This window comes from Mustela nigripes, chromosome 5 (genome assembly GCF_022355385.1).
Source record: "Mustela nigripes isolate SB6536 chromosome 5, MUSNIG.SB6536, whole genome shotgun sequence".
Taxonomy (NCBI): Eukaryota; Metazoa; Chordata; class Mammalia; order Carnivora; family Mustelidae; genus Mustela; species Mustela nigripes.
The window spans coordinates 83,024,476-83,040,311 of record NC_081561.1 but is presented as its reverse complement, the minus strand read 5'-3'; the positions used below and the strand labels follow the sequence as shown (position 1 = coordinate 83,040,311).

Genomic DNA, 15,836 nt, shown 5'->3' with positions numbered 1-15,836 from the left:
AACCACAAGTAGGCAGAGAGGCAGGCAGAGAGAGAGAGAGAGGAGGAAGCAGGCTCCTTGCTGAGCAGAGAGCCTGATGCGGGACTCGATCCCAGGACCCTGAGATCATGACCTGAGCCGAAGGCAGCGGCTTAACCACTGAGCTACCCAGGCACCCTTATTATGCTTTAAATATGAGAGTTTCAGTATCAACTGTAGCCATTAAACAATCACATTCATACACTGGTTTGTGTAAGGATAAGTTAAGTGTGTAAGTTTAAGATCTTTCACATTTTTTCTTTTAAATTTTAGGTTTTAGTTATCACCCATATTCCCATCCATATTGTTTCTTTTTTCCAATTAATGAAGTTAAAATCCATTTTCATTGATTAAAGAGATGAGTTATTCAGTCCTCTGATGTTAACCATTAAAATAATGTGACGTAGATAAAAATTAGTGTCAATAGTTTTACACTAAGTTTGTATCCAGGCAAAGGAGGAAAAACTTAAAGACATATGTGCCCTTACCTAGTTAAATCCTCTTTTCCTCTTTTGAGTTAGATGATGGAGCCGGCCAGTACCTAACAGAACCAGTCTAAAAATTGCATTTTTGTATCCTGAGCACAACTCAACACACAGTGAAATGACACCATCAATTCTGTTACCATGGGCAACTGTTCACATAAAACAACAGTGTTGAATTTTCCTCTCAGTCCTGTGCCCTTGAGAACTGTGAATATCAGACAGTAAAGACATTAAAGAAACAGACAAAGGTTTAAAACACTATAGTAATAAACACAAGCTTTCCTTTTTTACTTTATTGTTTTCCAGAACACAGTGTTAAGAATTTTTCCAGGGAACATTTCTAACACTAAAAATTATAATACCTTTCTGATTAAAGTGAAACATCAATCATCAAAAAACACAACATAACATACCTGAAGCATGACATTCCAGTTATAGTTTAAATAAGAGAAGGTTAATTTCTTGGAAGACATTTATTTTTCCATTTTGAATCCAAGTTCAGTGGTCTGAAAATTCAGATATTTATGCTCCTGAGGGTTGATTTTGCAGAGTACTGCCTCAAGGATATGTCAAAGAAAATCAGCTTCTTGATTTTTAGGAAAAATCTGTTTCCTACAATTTCTTCTTCCTCATCTCCCTAGTGATAATTGTTCTTCCACTTAAAGTGGAAGAAAGCACACCTATTATCCATTAGAAAACTTACAATGATACATGTTCCAAATTATAAAAACCTCAGGAACAATAATCAAAAAGATAATTGGAAATATTAGTGTAGGTGTGGTATTGAAGAATGATTCTAATGACTAGATAATAATCCTTTCAGAGGCCTACATATTGCCAACAATTTGCTTTCAGCAAAATTAAAGGATGACCTAACCAAGTGATCAGCTGATAAATCATTACAAATAACTTTTTTTGTTAATTCAAAGAATTGAGTGATTCTTGTATCATAAAATTTCTTCAACTCCCCATCTTTTTTCATTATTCTTGAGAATAATAAACTTCATCTAAAGAGTAGAAATATATCCTGTTATTCTAGAAGTTACATTCCACCCACACATACATAATAAACAAAAAACTCCCTGTCTGTTAAGAGAGGTTTCTTTCAATAAATTTCTCTTTTTGTATCTCACAGTTAATTCTAAAGATTTATAATATATTTCTATAATTTTGACCCATTTTGTGTTAATTATTGTGTTAATAGTTGAGAAAAATTACCTAAAAGTTTTTATGGAACATTAAAAAAAACCTAAAATTTCAGTTTATGTTAATTTTTGTCAGAGCACTTATGATGGAGTGATCAAAAGACTTTGAGTTTAAAAATGCATTGAAAAAAGATAAAATTCTGAGTTCAAGTGAAAAACAATATAAAACCTACTTTAAATATCTTATTCCTGTATTTTTTAAGTGGATGATGACGAATATCAGATAGGTATTGTGTTTCAATTCTACCGGAAATATTTAGAAGAGTGAAAAGTGCTCTCTTTTATATGTTAGAGCTTATAATAAAATAGAAATTGCATTATTTGATGTCATTTATATTTACAGTGAGAAGAAAATTTGATGTTGACTTATAAATGAGAGAAAGTACTTAGTTTTTCAAATTATTTTAAAGCTACCCAGTAAGAAAATTTAAAGACCAACACCAAAAGCTTTTACTTATTCTCAACAGGTACTTGTTCACAAAAGAGTTTCATGATCAATTCTGACATTTTTAAAAAATTGAGAGTTATTCCATTGAGTTCAATTTTCCCTAAAATGTTTTCAAAAAATTATTTCAGTTAGTGTTGACTAGAAGTCATTAAGAAAGACTGGGGAAGATTGAGGCTTTATTTTGTTGCTTTTCTTGGTTTATTTAAGTAATACAAGACAATATTGTTGAATGAAATATTTACTTTAGAAGGGGCCAGGCATGAGCCCAACTCAGAGTAACTGAGAGAAAGGGGAATATGAAAAATAAAAATAAGAACAAATGAAAGCTACCACATCATAGCTGATGTTGGAGATGGTGGTCCATGGTAGAGTGTCTTTTATTAAAGAGCATCCCTTTGCCACTTAGAGAACTTAATGAAGCCAGGATTTAAACATCTGTTTGGAAGGAAATGGGCATATGTCCCTTTCATATTCACATTTAAAGGATCTCTTGGCAGACAGAGAGCTGGGTGTGCCGTGTACCGCTTGCCTAGGCAATAAAAGCCATGGGATTTGGCTTCATTTTGGCAAAGTATCAGAACACTGACTCCTCTTCAAATCAAGTTGTTGAAAACTCTGCCTCCAGAGTTGCTAGGAATTCCCTGGCAAGAGTTTAAGACCTCCGTGAATCTTTCATACTTGGAGCTAGCATGCCAGGAGGTTGAGGAAGACTCAAATCAAGGCAAGACAAGGGCTTAAGTGACCGCCTCAGTGGCTTATAAGGAGGGGCCGAGGACGAACGTGGCATGTTACCTACCTGTTGACAGGTGAGGTCTTCCACATGGATTGCCCCTACTAAAGCAAAGCCATGCCTTCCACATCACATGGAGACACCTCAACATATTTGTCCTTCACATCTTTTCGTGATGCTCTGTGTGTCTATAAGCGCTGTCTGCAGATTTCATCTGGATCAGGCAAGTTCTGACGGGTGGCCCTGGAGATTTAATACCATGTGAAGGAAAGTGCCAATATCTGTGGGCAACTTGTGTCCTGGCAAGTCCAAAATGTCCTCTATCCTTGCAGCACAGGGGAGGCCTTAACAACATGTGTGGACTCTGACATTTACAGAGGGGCATGCTGTTGAGCTCATTTTGGAGTGCCAAGGTAAAAGGTGGAAGGATGGAGGTCAAGGAGGATTGTTCCAGGGCCAGCTACACAGTTGTGGTGGCCCTCCCTGGAGAAGAGGTCACTGGGTCTCTGAATACTCCATGGATCCCTTACAAACAAATAGCGCAAGCATTCCCTGTGGGTCTGTCATCAGGGCAACAGAGAACGAGGACACCCAGAGAGCCACCACTTCTTCACCGTGGCGGTGGAGATAGGTTGATTTTCTCTGGGGGAGAAATGAGACCACCTCATTGGAAAAACCAGCAGTAATTTGCAGAAGTCTTCCACTTGTCCCTGCAAATGTCAACATATGAAATCTCCATGTGATGGTTTCCATCTCTGTGCTCTTGACTTATGAGTTGAAAGAGAGCTGCTGCGTTTTTTTCTACGTTGGACATTCCCAGCACCTTTCCAGGGACCATGGACGCCTGTCAGATTCTGGCCTCATCTTGCTCCTAAGACAGCCCTGGGAAGACTCTTACCCTTTCAGTCAGTTTTATCTTGTTGTAGGAGCCATTTCAGAACTTTATTTCACTTTCTGGATTTGACAATCTGTGATTTGGGGCTGCTGAAATCATCGTTAAATAATATTCTCTTTATTTTTGACTTGACAGACTCCTTTTTGGGAGCTTGGACCATTCCTGTCAAAACCCTTGTCAACTGCTGCAACACCCAGTTTGTCAATATTAGATAAACCAAAACATCAATTCTTGAATTCTTTCTATTAGATCAAGAAACAAGTAGAAGCTTTCAGCAACGATATATTATTTTTAGAAACGTCAAGTGCAAGGTTTGCCTGACAATGTCTCATCAAAGATGGAGGGAAGTCTCTCTTTCAATGTCCAGCTCGTGGCTCACTGGCTGGTTCGAGTGCCCAGTTGAATGATGCCTAGGACGGGCTTTGAGTGTAGACTGTGGGTCCTTTTAGGCAAGCCTTTGACAGTTTAAACTGAGTGCTTATAACTCGAGATTTGTGATACAGTCCCATCTTCTTGTGGGTGAGCTCCACCACTTTCTGTGATGGTAAGATCAGCACATTCTCATCTGATGCCAACATGGGTCTCATGACCCCAGCAATGATTTTCCAAGATCCCACCAAGTAATTCCAAAAGGTGGTCACGGTGAAAGGTGGGGAAGGGAGGAAGAGGTTTTGGAGCTAATGAAGTGGGAATGGAAGTAGGTTAAGAAAACCTCTATGAACTCATCTAGAAAAGAAGGAGTGACACTTCCCCAACCTCCTCCTCATGGCTACTAGAGTAAAAGGTGATGAGGGATTCCCCACAACACTGTGACAGATACCAATGGCAGACAGGGGCACAGGGCACTGGTCAGTGGCATAGACTATTTAACTTCAAAACATTGTATTTACATAATTTTATCTTGCGTTTGTCCAATAGTAGGTCATTACAAAGGCTTCCACAGAACTATACGGCTGTCATTCTACTCAGACAGAACCAGATCCCCAGTTTCACAAAACTCAAAGACAAGTTTACCTGAGCACTGCATGGGTCTCATTAAGAGCAAAGTGATCCTACCAAAGATATAATCTGCAAGAACCTAATATGGTTTGGGTGGTAGGAAGTGGAGCGGAGGGATACAGAATTTTCTTTTCTTTTTCTTTTTCTTTTTTTTTTTTTTTAAGATTTTATTTATTTATTTGACAGAGAGAGATCACAAGAACGCAGAGAGGCAGACAGAGAGGGGGAGGAAGCAGGCTCCCCGCTGATCAGAGAGCCTGATGCAGGGCTCAATCCCAAGACCCTGCGATCATGACCTGAGCCGAAGGCAGAGGCTTTAACCCACTGAGCCACCCAGGTGCTCCTGGGATACAGATTTTTCATTTTGAATTCCCTGTCAATTAGAATAGTAATAAACATGTTCCTTTTGTTACAGTTATCTTCCGTGCCCTAATGATAACCCTATGGTGGATTCACTTGGAAAAAGATAATCTAGAAAAAATGTTTATTCAACTCTCTGCTATAATTAATTTATTTTCCTTACTTTAAAAGAACAAATTTAGTATGAGCAGATGTTTTCTGTCCGGAGTCTGGTCTTGTCAGGAGAGGTGAGTTGTTAAATTTGAGGCACATCTGACAGCCCCATACCCACAAAGGCCCATACCCACAAATGAGTGGTGGCTGGCATTGGGGGGGCCCTCCCCCACTGCCTCCGGTGGGCTAGGACACTGCAGCTGGTCTGTAACTGCTGGCTTTCCAGCACAAGGTGACTTCACCAGCAATGAACGAGGGCTGAGACAGCTCCTACGTCCATCCTTTCTGCAGAACCAAATGCTTATGTTCTGCATTTACTTATTCATTAACAAATATTTATTGAGCTATCACCAAGAGAGCACCATGATTAAAAAGCATGAGTTTCATGGACTGAGTGCCAGGACTCAGTGCCCCCTCAGCCACTTCAGAGCTCCGTTGACCTTGGCAAATGATTAACTCTTGAAGCCCGAGTTTCTTCTCCTCTAAAGAGGGATAATAATAGTTCCTGACTTGTAAGATTTGGGGACGATCACTGGAGGTAAGGTTCATAAAACACTCTACCCCTTGTAAGAATGTGTAGCTATTTTATTAGGGTGCGTTGGGCTGGATGGGCTGGAAGCAGAAGACAAGTGAGTTCTTGATCCCATCCGGCAAGTCCTGTAATGTTCCCTGTCACTCTCGGATAATGAGAAGTGCTCTGATCAGTTTCGGTGCCAACAACAGTCTCCTTTCAGAAATTCAAACATTCCATCAAGTATCATAATCGAATTTTGGAGCTCTGTTTAATTCAGAGCTACAGTCCACTCAGCTTGACCCCCATCAGGAAGACCGAGTGGGAGAAGAGAGAGCCGTGGGCCTCCTTCCCCGTGCCTTCCTGGCTCCATCTCCTACCCACTCATTAACTGTGATGTTGGACTTCTCCATGGGAAGGGTGGGGACACACAGCAGGGGGAGCTCTGGTCTGGTGTGGGCTCTGAGCCGGGCAGAGGTCCAATGCTGCCCCTCTCGCTGCTCCCCAGCGGGTGACCCAGCCACCACCCTCACCACTTGCATTCTCAGACCTGTGTCCCACACCCCGCCTTCCAGGATTATTGTCAGGCTCTGTCAGTGTCCCTCACAAATCCTTTCTCACTGGGCTGGAGATGAGAAGGAAGCACATTTCCTCTCCCCTCCTGCTGAGGAAGGACCCAGCCCGGCTCTCCAGCCACAAACCACGAAGGCCTGGGGCAGAGGGCAGAGGACAGAGGGCTGGCCCTCAGTTTCAACGGGTTTTTATCATTTTGCTGCCCCACACCCACTCTTCCCTTTCTTCTAGTGCACTGGCTGCTCCTGAGCGAGATTTTTCCCAGTGGAATTAGAGGACGAGCCATGGCTTTAACTTCTAGCATGAACTGGGGCATCAATCTTCTCATCTCTCTGACATTTTTGACTCTGACCGGTAAGGACTTGTTGTTTTCCTCTAACACCTTTTGTGCTCCTAGGACAAATATGAGGGAAGCAGACTCACCTAAAGATCATTTTACTGTGGACGAATTCAGAACATTCCAAAGTAAAAGAAGGTACCTGATGCACCGACCACCCAGTTTAAAGTTATGACTCTTAATTCATTTTTAACCGCACCTGTTCTTTCCCCAAATTATTTTGAGTCACATCTTGAATATGATGTCATCCCAAACATGATTTTGTCTATAAAATTTCCACATGGACGTCTGAAAGATAAGACATTTAGAAACTCTACCTGTCATATCATGATCAAGACCCAACATATTAATAGTCATCCCTTGGTATCAAATATCCAATCTGTCTTCCCATTCTTCCAATTGTCTGATAATTATTTTTTTTATACTTTGCTTGAATCACGATCCAAAAACACAACTTACAATTGATTATTTCTTATAATTTGTAGGTTTTATCTTCATTTCTCCCTCTTCTTCCCCATCTTTATGTTTTTAATGAAGAAACAGAGTTATCTGTATCATAGAGTTTTTCCCATCCTGGGTTTTGCTGATTATAATCCTATCACATGACCTTCTGTCCTTTGTATTTCCAGTGAACTACTATCTAGATCTGGCAGTTTGAACAGATTAAGATTTTCTCACTTGCTTGTTTGTAAACTCCTTCACAGATGATGGCGTGCATCCTGCCACAAGGACACAAACTCTCTGTCTCCCACTTTGTCATGTAGGCTTCCGTGAGGATCATCGCCCAGATCCGTTATTTTTATTCCATCATTGCTTCTAAATTTTGATCATAGCTACTTCTCTAAGGAGAAGTTCTTCTCCTTATTTATTTGCCTGACCTTGAAGTGTGAATCAAAGGAAAAAGGCAAGAAAATCGCTTGAAACTTTCTCTTTATTTTCTAGTTTTCCAAATAATGAAGTAGTTCCCCAGCAGTCTCCAAAATTGACTGATGAGCTCTTTCCTTTCTTTCCTCTTTCCTTCATATATGCATGTGATATGAATATTAAGTAATACATATAATATATAAATTTGGAAAAGTGGATATATACTCAAAAAGGCATAGTACTTCTGAATTTTATCAACCACTTCTTTTTTTTTTTTTTTTAGTACATCTACTTTGGGAAATAAACTTTCAGAGTTATTAATTAAGTATGGTTTGGGTTCTTACATAAAATTTCAAATGTTTATGTCCTACATTTTTAGAAATAGACCCAGATTAAAGGAAATGAAGGAATTGGTTATTAGCACCAACCATACCGATATTACTGAGATCACATGCATAGACCTGTGCCTTTTACCTTTCTCTCTCTCTCTCTCACACACACACACACACACACACACACACACACACACACACACACACCTTTATCTGCTCTTTGATATGGAAAAAGAGAAATATAAGAGAAAAAAATGGATGGAGCACAGCATAATGTATAAACCTGACAAATCACTATGCTGTATATCTGAAGCCAATGTAACATTGTGTGTCAACTATGCTTAAAAAATTTTTTTAATTAAAAAATAGAAGAAAGAATGGAAATGATCAGGGGTGAAAAAAGAGGACACAAATCCCTGGGAAGGATCGCTAATCTACTGGAGAGTTAATGCACATTGAGAAGCACTTCCGCGTTTAGAGCAAATTTTCAGAAAACACGTTCACCTAAAAATCCTGGAATGAACCTGTAGATGACATTTCACTAGACTAAGCTTGAAATTCAGTACAGGTTTCTCTCACTGTCTGAAACTAGAGCGTCTCTAGGAAGCTTTTCAGAAGCCAAGAGGGTGTGATGCAGAGGAGCAACTACCACTTTTGGAGAGCGAAAATCCTCTTGGGATTTCTCTCAGTTAGCAAAAACAGATACTAATGTGGATCTTTGAGAAAAGCAAAGTGGCATAACGCAAACTTGCCGAGAGCATGGAAACCTGTACTTACTTTAAAAAAATCAATTACCCAAGTAGAAGACGTAAGGCTTCTGCTTGGCAGCAAGCCCTTGGACACCGGCCTTTTCAGGGCAACTTCAGCCGTATCAATAAAAGCAGTGTGTTCTGGGGAAACTGACCCACTGGGTGGTGGTCAGGATGCAGCTGCATTGCACTCAGCTCTGAGTAAACTATCCTAAGAAGATTGCTTAGAGATTTTCAGAGTGTTGCCCTGTGTCCACCATGGGGGTCGGGGGTGCACCTGTGGTCTGTGTGGGCAGTTGCAAGAGTTCAGGGTGTTTGGCTGGGGGGAGAAGGTGTTCAGGGAAGGGAGGGGGGCAGGCAGGGATCTGCATGGCTGTGGGCTGTCCTGCTGTCATGAAGAAGGGATGGAGAGCAGACCGGAGTGCAAAGCAGAACCTCTGAGCTAAAGCTCCTGAACGGGAGACTTGGGCTTCTGAATCAGGGAGGAGGACCTTTGTAAGAGGCAGGGCCAGCCCACCCTGCAGTGAGAATTTCCAAAGGGGTAAGCTCCTCGTTACCGAAAGTACTCAAATGGACCAAAGGGCAGGTTTGATGAGGTGAACTTTTGTTTTGTTTGGGTTTTTCCTCTGTCTGTATCCTGGTTTCCTGTCCCAGAGAGGAAAGGAGGAAGGAGGACCCTTTCTACAAGCACTTTATTAAGCACTCACTGGGGCAAAAACCTGTGCCCGCAGCAAGAGAAGCGCAGAGGGACAGGGCTTTCATTAAAACCACCCTAAGAGCTGTCCTGCAGTCCCTCCTTCCCGCTTTGCCTCACCTCAGCACAACGGATGGACAGGTGGCTAATATGCTTAGATATTTCCAGGCTGTATGTGCCGTGCCACCTCACTACAGACCTGCTGGGTCAGTTCTTCTGGCCTCCGGGGGGGATCGGTGGGTGCAGCTGTGAAGTGTGAAGGGCTGTTTGCCCTGTTTCTGGCTGTGGTCAGTCAGAGCCTGTGCTTGTAAAGACCCGGCTTCTTCCCCGCTGCTCCCCAAGGCTGGACTTCCTGCTCCTGAGCCCCCAGGGTGGGGCACGATGCACCCAGTGCCTGGGGGCGGGGGAAGGGGGGTTACTTCTCGCCACTTCATGTGACTTGACCAGGTTCAGGAACCGCCAAGGGACTGTACCTGTGGCCAGCAGCGGTCAGAGGCCACTCTAGGCTGTCAGGCCAGATAGGACAGCACCTGAGGGTGTGACTGCTTGCAGATGACTCTTAGCAAGTGAGTGCCTTTCCTTAGAACTGTTCACACTTCTTCCTCTGAATCCAGGAGGAGGCATTAAAACACACTGCCAGCTACTAAGAGGAAATACTGCCAACATGAAATGATTTATTTGAATAATAAGGGTAAAGAAGGGTGAGCTCATTTCAAGAAAAGTGCATCTGTCTTTAAAAATGTCCACCACATAGAAACCCAATTGCCACAGTCGTTTCTCCTGAGAGGGGGACATGCGAGGGTAAGGAGCCAGAGGAGATATTTGACCTTCTGCTTTCAATGTTTCTGCATCATTTGAGGTTATTTTATTTTTATTGTATTTTATTTTATTTGTTTGCAATGAGCAGGCATATTACCATTTCAAAAAAGAAAGGCATGCTCACAAAGAAGATGGCGTTGGGTTTAAATTGTGATTGTCACAAGGCTGTAAGAGAGAAAGCTGCGTTAGTCTGTAAAAAGGAAACTTACAGAGATTGGCTATATTTTCAGCTTGTGGTTGCTACTTCCCAGGATACTACCAGCATGTTTGAAAATACACGTGTTTTTATTTATACCCCAAGAAGCAGCTTGTCCACAAAATGGGGTCAAAGCAAGGCAAAGCACATTTTTAATCAGTCTCTCTTGTCCCTTGTAGAGCTCATTGGCTTGCCGTGGGTTTGCTTTATATATGCAATCATGAGCCTCGCATGCCTGGCTTTTGTCGTTGTGTTTATACCCGAGACAAAGGGACGCTCTTTGGAACAAATATCAGTGGAGCTGGCAAAAGCGTAAGTATTATGTTTATGCTCTCTGAACAACGCTCCAGTAAAAAAAAAATGAGGCTTTTATATACAACCAAATGATGACCCAACATCTGAAATTATTTCAGGATATTCCCTTTGGCCTGAAACCATATCTTAAAGCACAATTTCAGTTTTGTTTTGTTTTTTTTTTAAGATTTTATTTATTTATTTATTTATTTATTTATTATTTTTCTTTTTATTAAAAGATTTTATTTATTTATTTGACAGACAGAGATCACAAGTAGGCCGAGAGGCAGGCAGAGAGAGAGAGAGAGAGATTGAGAGGGAAGCAGGCTTCCTGCGGAGCAGGGAGCCCGATGCAGGGCTCGATCCCAGGACCCTGAGATCATGACCCGAGCCGAAGGCAGCAGCCCAAACCACTGAGCCACCCAGGCGCCCCAAGATTTTATTTATTTACTTGACAGAGATCACAAGGAGGCAGAAAGACAGGCAAAGAGAGAGAGGAAGAAACAGGCTCCTTGCTGAGCAGAGAGCCCGATGCGGGACTTGATGCCAGGACCCTGAGATCATGACCTGAGCCAAAGGCAGAGGCTTTAACCCACTGAGCCACTCAGGTGCCCCCACAATTTCAGTTTTTGTGCCGTGTGATGAATCTAGGTGACTAAGCTAAGGAATTAAAATAACCAGTGCTTTCTAGCAGGTGAACCTTTCAAAGTTCTTTTCAGTAAAGCCCGAAGAACCTCTTCTCATCTCCCTAGGTGCCCCACGAAGGAGGGGATTTTTTTGTTTGGGGTTTCAGGTAAATCTTGGAATGTCGTGCCCCTCCCCCCCTCCCCCGCACCTCATGCCAGAACCATGGGCCTCCTTCCGCTCTCAAACGTGTAGGTCATCTTGAAGCCCTAACCACCTGTGAAGGCTGAGATGACCAGGAACACCTTTGGGTTCAAATGACGGCATTTATTCCAAATACGGCACAATCAAGATGAATTTCAGAAAGCTGAAGAGTTTCTCCTGCAGATGGCAGCTGGAAGATGGTTAATACATCTCACAGAGAGAGATTGTTTAAGCAGCTTAATTTAGGCGTGGGCTGTAGAAAACTCTTTCCTTTTGAGTAACAGAGCTCAGATCTCTAAGTGGTGAACTGCAGGGAAGGAGGGGATGCTCAGGGGCCCGGAATGAAGCAGAACTTGTTCTTCTTCCTAGCAATAAATCATTACACTCGACAACGTAGGGATACTGGTTCTTGGGTTTTAATGGGAGGGTGCTGTTTATCTACAGTTTGGGAATTTCTTCTAAAAACACTCTCAGTGGGCCAGACAGAAATGATTGTTACGGGAATCTGATGGAAGAATGAACCTGCGAGGTGATTTCATGGTCACTCTACGTGGACATATTTATTCAGAGTAGGATTTGGAAAACTTCTGCTTTGTATTTTATGCACTTAGACGTGGTTTGCATTTTTTAAATATTTCACTTTAGCAGGCAGAAAGACCTCTCTTAATTCAAGCTGTGAGTTAAATATCAAATTGTAGTTAATTTTTAATATAGATAAAGCCCTGTTTTTTAAAAAATACAATGAAAATGAAAGTTATTCATTTATGGGGAAATCTAATTGTCAGAAGGCTGGCTAGACCCTTGGCCTGATCAGCACATTGCCTGGCTCTATGCAAGTTGAAGCCAACTGAGTTTCTTGGGGGAGCACAGAATCTGAACAAGACTATGAACTACTGATACACGATTCAAATAACTGAGAACCTCATTTCTTATGCATCCATTTGGGGCCTTGATTTAGATTCTAGGCCTTTGCCAGGACTAACACGCCAGGACTCTGAAAACTTCCAAACCTACTGTCCAGTCTTCATTTCTCATTCTGCTCTGTGTTTCCCATCAGTTGTCTGTTGAAGTGTAGCACACCATCTCCACATGTCATGACTTAAAATATACTACTCCCATTTCCCAGGATGCTTTGGTTTGTCTGGGCGGTGCTCCTGCTCGTTCTCCTCCTGGGCGCCCTCATGGGTTGACATGGCAGGAGGGCCAATCAGTCTGGACGGTGTAAGAGAGCCTCACCAAGGTGGATGAGAGTGGGTGCTGATTCGCTGGGGTGGTTCTGTTGTCCTCCGCAGGGTCTTGCTCCCCAGAAGGCTGATATGGCTTCCTCACATGGCAGATTCTGGGCAACGTTCCAAGGCAGTGGAAGCAGGAGCTATAAGGCCTGTAAAGTGTACATTCTAGAAGTCACACTGCAGTACTCCAATTTTTTTTCCCGAGACCGGTCCAGAATGAAAGGGTGTAGAAATTGACTTAAGCTTTTGATGGGATAAAGGAAACAGAATTTTTTTTTAACCACATTAATCTACCACCCCTGCTCTTTCTTGAAATTTTCTTTTCGCTCCCGTGAAACGATTTTCTTTCCAGCAATTTACCTCACACACACTTATCTCTTTATCTCTTTCTATTACGACATTCTGTATATCATTGACGATTTAACTCAAAATCCTTAAAGACAACGCAAATCCTCGTCGTTGAAGTCCTGCATAAACTTAGCCCTGGAGCATATTTCTTTCTCCTGGATTTTTAATATTTTCTCGTTCCATTTTCTTCTCTACTGCCTTAGCTAAGACCCTGTCAGCTTCACCTCCTTAACGAAGTTGTAACATATTGCTTTCCAGGAATGGTTTCTGCTCATTATCCTTCCTATGAAACCTCTCTGTGCAGTGCCTAGTATAATACTGATTCCTAGCAGAGGATCAAAAAGTATCCACTGACCAATTTGATAACTTGTAAACAAGGCCAGTGCTAAATTCCTTATTGGGGCAGGGGTGGGATTTATTCATGGATAACGGTGCAAAAGCACAACACGTTTTGATCCGGTCTCAGGATATGAGTTAATCTATAGTCTAATACAGCCTGTGCAACGGGAGGAGGAAGAGGCATGTGGGCAGATTAAGTGAGACAGTCTGGCTTTCCACACCTCTACCTTCCCCTCCACTTCAGATATTGTTTAACTAATTCTTTTATGATCATGTGTTAGGCACCCAACACTGTACTAGGAAAGAACTGAGAACATAGGAGACAAGGAGTCCCAACTTCTTCCGTCGAGGAGGCAGGCAAGAAAATACAGAGCATCACAAAGATTTTCCATTGTTGGCAAGCACAAAGGAAAATCACATATATTCGAGGATGTCATTTATAACATCTTCCTGAGAGAGAGAATACCGAAGCAGAATCCTGAAGGAGTGATCTGGGCCAAGAGGAGTACATGGGAGTCAGAGGAGAATTGCACTCAGAGGCCAGTGTGCTCACTAGTGGGGTCTGAAGAGGACAAGTTCTGGGTGGGGGACTGAGAGATGAGTCCAGAGCACAGGGCAGAGAGCAGTCAGGAAGGGTCTCGTCCGTCTTGGTAAAGAGTTTGAATTTTATGCTGAAGGCAGTGGGATATATTTAAAACAATAGGGCAGGGGATAAAAGTTACCTGATTTTTTACGGAGGACTCTGGCAAAATATAGAGATTGGAAGGGGGGCTGCTGAGTGAGGGAGACCAATGGGAGTCTTGTGAAGAAATGGGGTAGAGAACTATGGGGCTGGATGGCGTGCACGGATGAAATTAGATGACTTGGAGCTGGATTGGAAAAGACAGTTGAGGGAAAAGAGAAAATCAGGATCTTTCTCGAGAATAGAGAACTAACCCCATTTGAGGACATCCACTGAAGTAAGACGAGGAGGAGGAAGAGCAGGCTTGGGAGGCTGAAGTCTGGCGGGGGCTCCCGTACCCCACTGAGTTAAGTTGGTGCGTACTGTCTGTGGGCTCCTATAGGACACACGAGGGGAAGGAAGAAAAGACCAGTGTGCGTTGGAAGCTAGTCCTGGACATATCAGTGTGTAGAAGGAAGTGCGTATGAAATCCGGGGCAGACCCACATTTTGTGAAGCCTAAGCTTTTCAGGGCCTTGTTGAAGGAAAAAAAAGATACAAATTATGAATGTAAAATTAGGTGTGACTGTGTGTGTCTTACAAGAAAGAGGCTGTGAAGTGAGGGGCCCCGGGGTTGAAGTGTCATTGCCCTTATGGTAGGTCCATCTTGAGCCTATGCACTTTTTAACTACCTGTTTATTAGCTGGGGGAGTGAAATTTCTTTAAAAATAAAGGTTTGCTAAAATTCTTGTGAACAACACTAATTGCAAAGTTGAGCTGGAGAGAAAGCAATTATGAATGAGCTGAACAAAACAAAGGACCTACTTACTCTATTATCACTCCCTATTGCATTCTTTTTTTAAAAAAAAAAAAGTCTAACTCGAAACCGGAATGAATAAATAATTTGGAATTAAGGTTAAGAAACTTTCAGGTCTATTTTTCATATGGGGCTGTTGGAATGTATCAAATTGCCAACCAAATAAAAATATGAGGACAAAACTTGAGAAAAGCCAATCTTTCTATCTAGTAGACCCCCAGAATAAGACATTCCTTAGCAACCTATCATTTGGCTACCTAAAAACGCAGCAAAACTTATTCAGAAATAGGGTGGGGAAGGACTCTGTCTAAATTCGTAAAACTCTGAGTTATGAAATGTTTTTGAAAGAATCACATTTCTGTGGCTTTTGAGTCATGCGGTTACCCAAATTTAAATCCAAACCTTCAGTGATAAATTGCAAAGTAAGGGAAATCTGAAAGCCCAAATCCTGGTCACCCTAGATGTACCACACTTGTGCTAGGTGTTGAAGAATAAGAGTAGATACGAGGTCTGATATAGAGAATTATAAAGGGTGGGGGATGCAGAGTAATACTGCAGATGAAATTCCCAGTGGCAGTGAAGGCATCTCCCAGGGTGTGAGTTGTGGAGCAGAGAGGAAACCGTTGCTCTCAGAAACCTTGGCTGACTCCTATTTCTGTAGTACTATAGGAAACAATTTTTTTTTTTTTTTTTAGATTTTATTTTTTTATTTGAGAGAGAGAGAAAGCATAAGTAGGTGGAGGGGCAGGGAGAGAAGGAGAAGCAGGCTCCCTGCTGAGGCTTGATCCCAGGACCCTGATATCCTAACCCGAGCCGAAGGCAGACACTTAACCCAGGTGCCCAGCAAATGTTTCTTTTAAATTGGAAATATAAGTAGCCTGAATTTTGTCAGCTGTCTAAAGTACGTATGGAGTATGTATGTTAAACCCGGTTCCCAGCAGGAAAATGTC

The 15,836-nt window shown here is 42.2% G+C and overlaps 1 protein-coding gene across 3 annotated transcripts in view; it reads left to right on the top strand.

The window, feature by feature from the left end:
• The window catches only part of SLC2A12 (solute carrier family 2 member 12), a 55,540-nt gene that overhangs the window by 31,767 nt on the left and 7,937 nt on the right, over nt 1–15,836 (top strand). For 2 of the 3 annotated variants that reach the window (XM_059400752.1, XM_059400751.1), the window contains exons 3-4: nt 6,609–6,731; nt 10,548–10,680. In XM_059400752.1, coding sequence (XP_059256735.1) covers nt 6,609–6,731; nt 10,548–10,680 — 256 coding nt within the window. The remainder of the gene's footprint in view (nt 1–6,608; nt 6,732–10,547; nt 10,681–15,836) is intronic. The other variant, XM_059400753.1, reaches the window with a different exon arrangement.